At 42.2% G+C, this 12,946-nt stretch overlaps 1 protein-coding gene across 1 annotated transcript; it reads left to right on the plus strand.

Annotated features, from left to right (window-relative positions):
* The first annotated feature begins 246 nt into the window (after nt 1-246).
* SFT2D2 (SFT2 domain containing 2) lies at nt 247-11,232 on the plus strand. The gene is made up of 8 exons (XM_033005272.2): nt 247-407; nt 1,159-1,245; nt 1,596-1,681; nt 2,802-2,883; nt 4,960-4,995; nt 5,106-5,164; nt 5,924-5,953; nt 6,618-11,232. The coding sequence occupies exons 1-8, from the start codon at nt 345-347 to the stop codon at nt 6,655-6,657; spliced, it is 483 nt and encodes a 160-aa protein (XP_032861163.2). The 5' UTR covers nt 247-344; the 3' UTR covers nt 6,658-11,232.
* Nucleotides 11,233-12,946: the final 1,714 nt, after the last annotated feature.

A 12,946-nucleotide genomic window follows, 5' to 3' on the forward strand; every position in this document is an offset into this window, starting at 1 on the left:
AGCCGAGGCGCCGTGGCTCCGAGCGTAGGGCTCGCCGGCACCGCGCTGCTCGGGACGCGGTGGGGGGAGGCGCCGGCCCCTTCTCCGCCCGCAAAGCCCCGGGGGCCGGCTGGTCTCTTACCCCCTTCACCGCCGGGGGCCGTCCCGCCGCCGCCCCCGCCCTGCGGACTACATCCCCCGGCAGCCTCCGCGCCGCCGCCGCCGGCTTTTCCACCTACCTGCCGAGCGCAGGTAGCCCCGCGGCGGCGCGGTGCACGCTGGGGCCGGTAGTCCCTGAGGAGGGGAAGGGCAGTCCGGCCGCGCGTGGGGCAGAGCCGCTCGGGCGGGGGGCCGAGGCGGGAGGCATGGACAAGCTCAAGCGGGTGTTGAGCGGCCGCGACGCGGAAGAGCCAAGCGGCCTGGCTGAGGTAACGCTCCGCTCCCGCCGCGCACCTGCCGCCCTTGGGGGGGGGGGGGGGGGGGGGGGGGTGCTGCGTGTCGGGGTCCCGGCGGCGGGGTGGTGTGTGGGGGGAAAGCCCCGGGCCGCCCCTCAGCGCCCCCGCAGCCTCTCGGCGCGGTTCGGCCGCCGGCGGGACCGGTCCGCGCCGCCTCGGCCCCGTCGTTGGGCCTCCCGCTCGCCGGGGCGGAGCCGGCCGGGGGCGGCGGTTCGGCTGGAGCTGGTGTCTGGACCTCGCGCGTAAAATCGCCCGTGTTTTACCCCGCGAGATCCCTGGGTGGGGGGCTCCGGCTTCTGGGTGTTATGAGGGAGAGAGCGGCTCGCTTTCCCGAGTGAAGCGGGGCCGGGGGGGGGGGGGGCGCACGGGGGGGCTGCTCGCAGTCAGCCCGAGAAGAAAGCGGGGGAGCGGGAACGCGCCCACGCACCTGCTTGGTGTGGGCAGGGGGAAAGGAAACACAACACGAAAACCCCAGCGAGACAACCAACGTACGCGCACACACGCCCGGTGGTTTGTTTGGCGAGTTGGGAGGAATAGCGAAAGTGAAAAAGTTGAGCGTGAGGGGCCACGGGCCGGCGGGAGGCGGCGCCCACGCTGCCCACGGGCGGTGGCGGAGGGCGCTTGGGAGCCGTTGGGCTGCTTAGAGGAAGTTTACCCACTCGATACGTGGCGAGATCGATTAGTAAACAGTAACTTGCGCTCCTGTTTCTCTCCTCGTTTCTAGGTTGTTGATGCAACCTCGTTAGGTTGGGGCACCAGAGTGAAAGGCTTCGTCGCTTGTTTTGCCATAGGATGCCTCTGCTCGCTCTTGGTAAGAACTTACTTTTTGCTAGATCTCGTTGATAAATTTAAGTTTCAGGAGCCCCAATAATTACAGCTTTGCTGAATGCTGTGGCTTGGTTTTTTTTTTTTGTTGTTTTTTTTTTTTTTTTTGAATCTCTGCAAAGACATCTGGCTCAGTTCCAGTTAGATGTAACACAAACTCTAAACAGCAATGCCAGTAAACGCAATTTACTTCTGTGTGTGTGTGAGATTCTGCAGTTTGTGTTAAAGTTTTCCTAAGATTTCTTTTGTGTTGTGCCATTTCTTGGATGCCATTTCTTTTGCAATTTAAAAATAGTATTTTTTTTTTCTCCTCTCTCTGTTAATGTTCCTTTTTAGGGTACTTGTCTGCTATGGGTACCAAAGAAGGGGCTGATGCTCTTTGCAGTGTTTTATACTCTGGGGAATATTGCATCTATTGGGAGGTAACAATCTTTATATATTAATTCCCTAATAAGGGTGAGAAACTAAAGCAGAATGATAGGTGAAGGTGCATATGTGGTAGAAACTGTTGCATTTGTGTGAGAAGATTTGCTTGTGTAGATCATTCTCTATTTGCTGATTTTTAAAGAATGGCATTTCCCTATTAGTGCCCTGAAATGCTAAAGAAAATTTTTGTTTATTGTTACTAGCAGTGCATTCAAGGTACAAGTTCCTCATCAGTAGAGAAGAATCAAACTAATTTTTTGAACAATTGAGGGGTTTTGATTTTTTTTTTTGTTGGGTTTTCCCCCCTGAAGATAAAAATAATTCTTTGGCATTTTGCACTTGTTAGTGTTCTGTGTGTTTTGGTGAATGTATTTGGGGCAGTCCGTCTGTCAGGGTAGGCCTGTTTGATAAGCCTTCGTGGCTACTGAGGTTCCCGAAGCCTAGCCCCACTGACTTTGTGTCAGATGCAGCCTTCTGGGGTTGAGGAAATTTAACAAGATGTTAGAAAGAACAAGGATTGAAATTGGCAATAATATAGTAATGGGGCAGAATAATATAGTATGTGAGGCAGAAATATCTCCTTAGATAAAACGTTCACCTTGTATAATTCATGCCGTATCAGTCACCAGGGCTCTAAATGAGGGTTGCAGATCCCGTAAGGGATCAGACAATGGATCCAGGCCTGAAAACAGCCCTTTATGTAGAGGAATTGAGCTGGATTACCTGGCAATCCCTGCAGAGCCTCTGTGCCTGCTGTTTTTGAAGAGCAGGTTAAAAAAAGCATCTGTCAAGAATGATCTAATTGAAGCTGACCTTGACCTATGTTTCTAGCTTGATAGTTCTGCTCTGCTTATGTTAATTGTAACTGAACAAGTGTGAATAAAATTATAGAATAAATACCTTGCACAAAGAAAAGCAGGAAGGGATTTTTGTCTCCTTGTATATCCTGATTTTTTTTTTTTGTTACACAGCACCAATCACCATAACAACATAGCGTACTGATGCCCCATATGACAGCAGACAGTTTAACAAAGTAACCCCCCCCTTAAGGAGGAATCTTACCTAATTTCACTTTGCCTTTCTGCTTCTGTGTTCATCTTGGTTTGTTTTTCACAGCACTCTTTTTCTTATGGGACCAATGAAACAATTGAAAAGGATGTTTGAGCCTACACGTTTGATTGCTACTACTGTTATGCTGGTAAGTATGAAAGAAATCGGTTTTAACTGGTGCTAATCTGTAAACAATTTCCATTGTAAAATCCTTTCATATACATGATCTAACTACATCTCAAGATGTGTTTGTGGGTGTTTTTTTGGTTTTGTTTTGATTTGTTTGGTTTTTTTTTTCTTAAAACATCAAACATCCTGCACATCTGCTATAGTGGAAAGGAATGTGTAGCACCAGAAAACCACCTTCCTATTATGAAAGACTGAGCTGAAGCCAAGTTGTTACACTGAACAAGCACTAAGGGTCCGTGGCTGGCATATGTGTGAACCATGCACATGCTTTTTAGAGTGCTTGAGGTCACAACATCATGTTTTCATGTAGCTTAAAAGATGAAAGACGGGAAACTAGTTTTTTAAAAGTTGTACTATACAGTTGTTAGACATTCTGTTTTGCATAACTTTGTCTTTCTATATTCTATCCAATGTGCTTTAAAGAGCTGTGTTGGTACTTCTACCTTGATAAAATCATAATTTCCTGACAGAGCACCTGGAGAATCTCTATGCCTTGGTCACCTTGCATTAAAAATACAGAAATCATCCTGTATCTTCAGATTTTGAAATTTATATGACACAATGAGATTGCAAATTCGACATTCAACTGAAGTTAGCCCTTGGAATTATTTTTGCCTTCAGAAGATGGGAATTCTAGCCAACCTTCTACTGGGGGTGTGTGGGAAAATTGCTGCTAAGTTTCAGACTCTTCCTTGTTTTTCAAGTGCAGGTGGTTTTTTTGTCTTTTCAACTTTCCCGTTTTCTTTTGGAGAGTCTAAAATCTGGAAGGTGGTTTAACTTACCTGAAACTGTCCTCCCACTTTCAGTATGATTGTCTTCAGAACGTTTGCTTTGCATCAGCGCTTCCTATTTTCTCTTTAAACATCCAGAGAGTCTGCAGGCAAACTGATAGAGTTTGAGAAATTGTCTGTGTATGCTCATAGATCCTCAGCAGGCAAGAAGCCTACTGTGTGGTGTGTGTGTTTGTATGCTTCTAGGATGCCTGGAGTCAGGAGAATGCCTGGAATGTTGTTCACTGGAATAAAGCCAGTCGTCAGATGTACGATGTAGTATTTAGAGCAATATACAAATCACCACCCTAAATGTAGTTTTTCCATTAGTTTTAATGTCAGTAATCATTGTTGAGGTGAAGTGTATGATTTCTTTGGCAATGCATGTGTTACTGTCTTGAATATGCAGTACTAAATTTCTCTTTTTTTTTTTTTTTTTTCTTACTCAAACAGAAAAGTGCACATTATAATCTCTAGTAGCACAATGGTACATGTGTATCAAAAGGCTGTTGGATGTTGATGAAAGAAGATCAAATATCAGCATCTGTCATAGCTAAATGAGCTGTTGTGTCTAAAATTGAAAATGAAAACTTGAACTAAATGGAGACTCCTCTGAAAACCGAGGGTTAAAACAGAGAATAATCCAAAATAGCCTACTACTCCCTGAGATTTTAACTGTAGTAAAGACCCAGTGCAATTCAGAAAAAAAGAAAAAGTGCTGGTTTGTATGTGCTGGGCTTTATATTAAACAGGAGAGCTACTAAGCAATAGCTGAAAGTTCTTGAAAGTGTATTGTAGTTTTCATTGGTAAGAACTAAGTAGTGACATAACTTCAACCCCATGGTAACCTTGATAATCAGCAGGAAACATGGCATGTACAGAAGCAGAAAGACGAGTTGTAACTGAAAAGTCTTATGCAAAGTGTTGAAGCGTGGTCTATACCTATGACACCAAGTGTGTGGGAGGAAGTAGGAACCTGCTGATATTGCAAAAGAGCTGTAGGAACCTTTTCCTCTTGTTCCTTTCCAGACATAACATCATTTTCTGGAGATATCAGGCTGATACTTTCTCACTGCTTTAATTCACTTCAGAAATGTAATAGCAAGAGCATTTTAAATAAGTGGAACTCAGATGCAGGATTGGATAAAACTATGAAATGATGTAATCTGTTTCTCTCTCTGAGAAGGAACCCATTATGGTGTTACAATATCTATAAAAGCTGGAGTTGCTTCTATGGTTAATAGACATTGTTTGTTTTCTTCTAGTTGTGTCTCATACTGACACTGTGTTCTGCTTTCTGGGTGAGTACTTGAGCCCTATATGTATACATAGCTGGAGTATGTTTTAAAAATAAGATTCTTACACTGTTGTCTCTGCTGTGTTTCTTCCCCCCTCCCCCTTTCTCCTTCAGTGGCGTAAGGAAGGACTCGCGCTCCTTTTCTGCATTTTACAGTTCTTTGCTTTGGCGTGGTAAGTGATTTCCTCCACACACACCCCATTTTCTGTTGTGCCTAACATCGGTAGCTGAATAGTGAGTGGATTTCGACCTTGCAAGGGTTAGAGGGAAGGAGAATTTTTACCTCACCATTCCCCTAGATGTAAGACAATGCACGAGGAGCTGACTTGTTCCCCACTTCTTGTTTTCTCACACCCCTTCAGAGGCTTTGGAGATGGAGCTCGGGGCTCCATTTCTGGGGGAAGTTGCTTTGAACAGGTTTAATTCCTGTGAGCTTAAAGTAAAACTGCTTTTTTTTTTTTTTTTCTTTCCATTTTAAATCTGGTTGTGGCTTACTATCTGGCATTCCTCTTTTACACTCTCCTGAGTTTGTCTTGTTAAAAGACCCAGATATGCCAATCAAATTAAGTGTCAGCATTCTTTTAAGTGTAATGTCACAGAAGTAAGTACAGAAACTGATACGACCATCTAGCCAGCCCTCAAGACTAATCTCACCTGCCTGTAGGCATTGGAACGTGAAGAATATTGGTGCAGGAGAACGGTGTTTAAAATGCTTCTACACTAGGGCGCCTTATTTTTGCCATGGTGTTTCACAACCTGGCTGGGCTAAGATGACTTACAGGGGTACTCGTTCCTGTTGCTTACAAACTTAAAGCTTCATTTTGGTTGCGTATCTTGCAGTTACCTGTCTAGAGCATCAGAGGGGTGGTTGTTCTTGTTTGGCTGTATTGAAATCTGATGTGAAGAGTAACTTTAAAAATCTTTCTTCGTAGGTACAGCATTTCCTTCATACCATTTGCAAGGTAAGTTTCCCTGCTGCCTTACTTTTTGTCATCTTGAAGTTTAATGATGCAGAAGATTAGTTTATAGAAGTATTGTAATATATGGCTTTCAAAGTTTTTCCATGGTGGCGTTTTAGGGGAAGGAAATATATCTAGTGAAACCTGAAAATGAAACTAAGCACCTTCTCTAGTGGCAGAACACAAATGGAACAAAATGAGGGCTTCCTATACAAATATGTAAGTGTGCTGACCACACGCTAAACTTAAGGCTTGCCTTTGGATGCCTTCACGTTGGTCCAAAACGCTACCAGACAGGCGTATTCTTCTGTGTCCCCTTTTCTCCTATTCTCCCCCATGAACGCCGTTCAGTGTTTGAGCACACAGTTCTCTATCCTGCTCGGTCAGCCACCCCCTCAGCGCAGGTTTGCGGGTGTCAGTTCCACTGCAGCTGGGCGGGTGGGACGGCGAGCAGACCCACTCGTTGCTGACGCGTTCGTGTAGTCATGCAAATCACGTAAGTGCAGTTAATACATGATCTTTAAAGTCTTTCGGTGTCAGTGTGATAGCGGCATGGAATGAGTCACATCAAGCAGCATAACTGAGGTCACTTTCTGGTTTCTGTTTTGTTTTGGGTTTTTTGTGATTTGTTTTTGTTTTGTTTTGTTTTTCTTTCTCCCGCTTGTAGGGATGCTGTGAAGAAATGTGTTTCAGTCTGTCTGTCCTAACAGAAATACTGGATGCTTCAAGAAGTTCTAGGAAGTACAGTAGAACTATATTAAGATCACTGTGTATGTATTTTCCTACTTATGTCTTAAACACGTGCCTTCCAGCTTGTTGTTAGAAGCCCCTTGTGTTAAATCCAGTGTGTGCAGTTGCTTGGTTTTGTAAGCAATGGTGTCTGTGGGACAGGGTGCTCATGATCAAACGAAGTCCCGTCTGGCAGAAGAACTGGGCACAGATCCAGAATATATGATAATTCTTATGTGAAATCATATATTTCTTTGGTTTTTCAAAAGTAACAAAGTAATATGTGAAGTCTGTAAAATGGAGACTTTGACTCTGATGGGACTATGCCAGTCTAAAGGATTTTTTTTTTTTTTTCCAAGAAAAATAAGTTAGTTGCCAACTGATTTCTTACTGACAACTTGGGGTTTTTTTAAATAGCCTTATGTCACTTAATCTTTGCAGTGTTGCCTTTGATAATGGAAAACTGGTATTCTTTATTTTCCTGCCTCTCCGGCAAAATTTTAGGTTTATGAGACTTCCAAGAGATTTAATTCTAAATGAAAAGACTGATTTGGAGTAAGTATGAAATGTTTGCATCCTTAATGAAGCACTTAATTTTCAGTTTAGACTGGTGTTTCTTTAAAATACATGAAAGGAGTATTTTCATCTCTAAAAACTTGTTCCCATAGAAGAAGCACTTGCAAAATAAGGTTAATAGCATTTTTCAGCTGCCAGGAACCTGAGTTCTTTGCCTTGCCGACAGCTAATGGCAATGCATACAAGGTAGGAAGCTGAAATTTTTCACATGAAGCAAGGTGCTTCTCCCCCAGCTGTAGCATGGGAGCAGTGTGAAGCTGAGGGCATGATAGGTAAGCAAAGAGAGAATTTATGTATGTCCTTTCTCAGAGGACAGACCGTTGATAAGGTAGAAGCGAGCTATTGTTTAAGCAGTCTGAGCTGGGGAAAAGATATTTTCCTCTGGACTTGTAAATAAGTTAAAACTCCTAGATTTCTTTCTTTCTTGTTTCTCCTAAAGCTCTCGCATACGCTAGTGAACTTCTGCTTTGAGAAGAGAGTACAATTTTCTGTTGCCTGTCTTGGCAAAGAAGGCGTTTAACAATCTAGCTGCCAGCTCCAGACAAATTCTGAACAGTCGGTATCCAAATTCCAAGGCCACTCTACATTCTCTTTATCTTCTGAGCTATGTATAGTCATTTACTCCCAAACCGTTGCAGTGGTCAGTTGTTTAATATCTGAGCACAGATTCCCGCTTCTGCCGTGTGAGGTACTGTTTAACTGCTTTCACTGTTCCGCTGGAGTCAGTGTCTGTGAAGGTGAATATCCAGTGGACTTTAGTATGAACTCTGAAGCCTCTCTTCCTCCATCTAACAAAGAGTTTAGTCATTTAACAGCACTGTGTTTGCATGGCAAGTGATTCCCTGACTGTACCGTGCAGATTCTAGTGTAGAAAAAACTTAGATCTACTTGTCAGTAAAGCCCACAGTGAAGCCAAATAATTCTACAGCTTCCAGAAAGTTACTAGAAACTGAGTTAATTCAGAAGGACACTTATGTTTAAGATTTTGATAATTTATAAAGCACAGTACCATCCTGCTGTTAGGATCCTGTGAAAAGAATGCCCATTTGAGGAGAGTATGAAAGGGAAATGTTAACATTCTTTCTGTAGATTCCAGCTGGCTAGTTACTGTTACAAAGGCATTTGAGTGGAAAATGCCACCTTGAAAACATGGCACTGATGTTGGGAAGAATCTGTTCTACAGGATGATGTACAAGTGCTATCCCCCACCTAGGATTTGGAAGTTAGTGTTGAAATAAGTAGCTTGACTATTACTTTTCTTGAAATGAAGAATTAGGTACGTGCCCAAGAGAGACTGGGAATTAAAGAATACTGCTATTTCTTTTCCCTGACTGGCCTAAGGCAGGTATTTAAACTGATGTGTGTCTTTTATCAGGGAGTAGGTTCAAAGCCTAATTTACATCTGTCGAAGGACCTGTGTTAGTCTTTTATTAGTACTTTGATAATGTTTACAAAATTTCTTTGTATAAGGGCAACTGAAATGCAGCCCTAATGCCTTTTACATTCCAATATTTCTTTAGTTTTAACATCTCTGGGTGTTCCTGGAAAACACTGCAAGTATAGCATACGTTATTTCTCCTTTCCCTCTCCAGGAAAGTTATGTTAACTCAGATCATCATTTCAGGCTCATCAGCAGTCACCATAATGGCATTTGACTTCTAGGGTTCTTTTTTTGAATGTTTCAGATTAGAAGGAGTAAAAGCCTTTTGCTTTTTCCTTGACTAGCTTGTGCAGGACTGTGGTACCCTGACTCTCAAGCAGTTCCTCTAAAAGAACACTAGAATTGGGTATTCTGAACATTATTTTTTCAACTTGCATACTAGCTAACTGGAGCTTTTTAGCTGACTGTTGTGAGCCCAACCACTTAAAAGTAGGAAATTAGGAAATTACTAGCAGGTAGCAGGTAAATTTAAAGGCATTTTTTTTTTTTCTTTCCTCCCACCCCATCCTTTTTAAAACTGTAGTTCCAGTTCCACAGCCTCTTACTCAATGAGAGAAGAACAAATCTTAATTTGACTGCATAGCACATAAGGCTAAGCAATTGTGCCCTTAAGGGGGGGAATCAAAGGAGAGATAGCAAAGACATAATCATCACCAGAGTGCCTCTAAGGTTTATGTTGCCCTTTGGTGTTGTATTTTGTTCCTGTGGAGGTCGGACAGTAGGAGAGACTCACCGTATTCTTGCCAATATGTGAAACATACTCAGGGTTTGTCACTTCATCTAGAAGCAGTTTTGCTTTAAAATAACTCTTCCCTATCAGAACAAAACTCTTCGGATTCTTACTCACAAGTAGTTGCATTCAGGCCAAGTTTAGCAGCAAAACACTTTTCCACTGTGTGAAAATACTTTATTTTATATGACTTTACATAATCGGGGAGTAAACTAGTATATGAATGATTCCACTTGACCAGTTTCAATCTGAATTAATTATGCCATTATACCATTTTTTTTGCCATTAGAACTACTTCGTGTTAAGTTTTGATATCATCAGCTTTGGTTATTCGCTTGGCAAGAAGCGTGGTGGGCATTTCTGAAGCCCTCTCTAGCTTTCTATCTTAATGTCCTTCAAGGCAGGAGTGTTTGTGGTGTGCGCTACTGCAAATAGAGATATTTGTGTTTTAAATCACAAAGCTCCTTCCTTCCCAAAGTCCTTGCTCAGTTGCCTACAGCACTTAAGGCTGACTTGCCCAAAGAAACTTGGATGATGTTGGGCATCCATCTCGGTAGGATTTGGTGTCCTACCAGAAGGTGCTTTTTGCCCAGCCTCACTGTTGGTCAGCTTGCCTATCCGCTTTCACTTTTTGCAGTACAGATAACATAACCTTAAGCAAGCAGCCTCAGCGTACAGTTCTAGCATGAAATGTGCACATCTGAGATCAACTGACTTTCCAGATATAATAGAAATGGGAAGGGGGAGGGTGGTAGTCATCTGATCCCAAAATACTGCAATTCTATGAATTAAAACGTGGGATTTTTTTTTTCAAAGTTTTGCTCAGTTTTATGTGAATACTGGTACTGAGCGAATACCGTTTTGAATACTGGTACTGAGATGGTTCTACAGTGATGATGTGAACAATTCTGTCTTGTTTGGTATTTACAGTAATAAGATTGTTCATGAGCCGTTACAAAGACCAAGGAAGAAATTTCTGCACCGAGTTGAAATTATTTTAAAAAATCAGGTTTTGAAAGAAAGAAGAGGAAAAAAAAAAAAAAAAAGTGTGTTAGGCTTTCCGTGTGGATACTTATTTTGCAAGTTGGGGGGTAGGGCAGGGACTCTGCTGCGGGCTGGCTTCCAGCTAGGTGCAGGATGAGAGGCTGGAATCGATGGCAACCTGCGGGTGGATTGCAGCTGGCGCACCGAGCGCTTGGAGCCTCATGGCACTGTTGCTTACGGGCAGTCTGCTACTCACGGTCTGGTTGCTGCCCTGCGGAGCAGTGTGGGTGTTTGAAGCTCATCCCCTTCTGCTGCGTGCGAAGAGATTGAAAGAGCCTCTGAGTTTGAGAACAGTTCTTGCTTAGTTTCGGCACTTAATCTTATTAACGAGAGTAAGATCGCTGTTGCTGTTGTAGACTCTCAAAGCTGAGGAGGATGACGATGCTTAAACACACGTTTGTCTTAAATACTGATGTTTACAACTATAGCAAATACTGACCACGTAGGACAGAAAGCACAGAAATGGCATATTTTCTTAAAACCACGTGCCTCACTGTAATATGACAACACTAAATTTTTTGTGACAGCTATGGAATTGTTTTGTAAAATAAAACCCAAACTCTCAGAAATTCTTCACAAAGTTTTATATTGTTACCGATTCTGTTTGCTGTTGTGCTTTTTCTATGTATTTACACTGTTTGATTTCTACTTTGATAAGCATATTTCTTTCCTAACTTCCAACTGTCTCTGTAATGAAGTGAAATCTTGACTTACAAGTGCTGTTTTTTTTCCTTCAATAAAGTTGTTATTGCATTAAATGAATTGCTCTTCTGGTTAATATGGAGTTTTTAATGCTGCTGATTCTCCAGATGATGCTAGAATTGCTGTGGATTGTTTTTTTCAGCTTCTTTGTTTTGTTTTTTAAAGAAGTCATTGTCTTATCCTCACTTCTTTGCTATGTACACAACATCTACTGCTGAGAAGAGTTCCTGCGTCACCACTGCTGTGCAGCTGCTTCACCCAAATTCTTATTGGCATGGTTACATGCACCTAGACAACTGGTTGGCACAACTAGACTTGTTAAGGTGGGGATGATATTTTTATTACTTCTTATTTATTTACTTCAAGAGTCAACAAACTATTGGCTTAGTCCACGCTACAGAGCAAATAATTCCTGATGCTATTCTGTCAGCAAAGATTAGAGTTATGAAGCAACATGCCTCTGGCTTTTCTTTGAGGAATAAGTATGCTCTGAATACTGATGTACACTGGAAATAAAAAGCCAATGATTTATGAATGTGTGTTAAAAGTAAAGTTAGAGGCAATTACTTTAATTTTATGTGGATTTTTTTTAACTTTTGGGAAGCATGTCCTAGAGTTCGTGCCTAATATCCATCCAAACACTTGCTGTGGTTTTAATATTCCTTGGCAGTGTAACAGGGCTGTGCATTGGGCTGTTTAGAATACCTTAAATTTTTTTCTGATAGGGGAAACCAAAGCAGTTGCATTCTTTTACAAGGGTGGTGGTGAGACTTGTATGTTGTGGGAGACTGTGTTAAGTTTTCAGTGGTTTGTTGTTGTTGTTTTGATTGCTCTTTTAAACAAGCTCTGTCTAAAAGCTGACTAAACTGAAATTTCTGTCCTACGGGAAACTCCAAGTTTTGTTTCAAATAGAAGCAGCAGCCTATCTTTCTGTAATATAGAAACCTAGGGGTTTGTATTTTATCTTTTTGAAAAGGTTAGAGCTTCCAAGGACTGTCAAGAGAGCTTGATATATCTGTTTTGTATCAAGACAGCTATGAAGCCGAGTCCTAAAATGGCAATAAATCATTTCCATATTTAATATCTTAGAGCTATTTTGCTTGCCTAGTTCAGCCTTCTGCATAACAACAAAGCTGCTGAACTTTGCCCCATCATTCTCAAACCAAGGTCTTGAATGGCTTGAAAAAATTACAGTAAGTCTTCATTTGAGACATCTAAAGGGTGGACGATCAGCTGGTTGCAGTATCAGTGGGGGTACAGGCTTGTAACTGCCCAGCCATGAAGAGATGGAGATGCCTAAAGGGAACAAAATCCTCTGTTTTCTCACTTTTCTGAAGAAAGCTTCTGATTAATTAGAGATTGAATAGTGTATCTAAGCTGCCAGTCTTTGGGATTGATGTTTTAAGTTAGTCTATTTGAAGCCCTTTTAAGTTTTTCTTGGGTTCCCTTGTGGGATCTCCAAGGGAAGTTACTCCTGAGAGTTTGTGCTTTAAAATCTCTGCAGAAGCAAGTGTGGAATAAATTGGCATAGCAGAAAAATGGTACCTTGAAAGTATTGGCTGGCCAACATGATTCAATTGCAGCTCTGACTGACTGTCACTTCCAAATATGCGGAGTGAAAACAAATTATTTTATCATGGGCATGTACTCCTGTGTTTTCTAGTTGTGTGTAACAGGGTGTGTCAGGCTCACCACTTTTGAGAGAATCAAATGCTTCAACTGAGTTATACTTGAAAAGTGTTAACTATGGGAGCTAACAAAAAGCTTTAACTTA

The sequence above is a fragment of the Tyto alba genome, unplaced genomic scaffold (genome assembly GCF_018691265.1).
Source record: "Tyto alba isolate M040663 unplaced genomic scaffold, T.alba_DEE_v4.0 Super-Scaffold_14, whole genome shotgun sequence".
Classification (NCBI taxonomy): domain Eukaryota; kingdom Metazoa; phylum Chordata; class Aves; order Strigiformes; family Tytonidae; genus Tyto; species Tyto alba.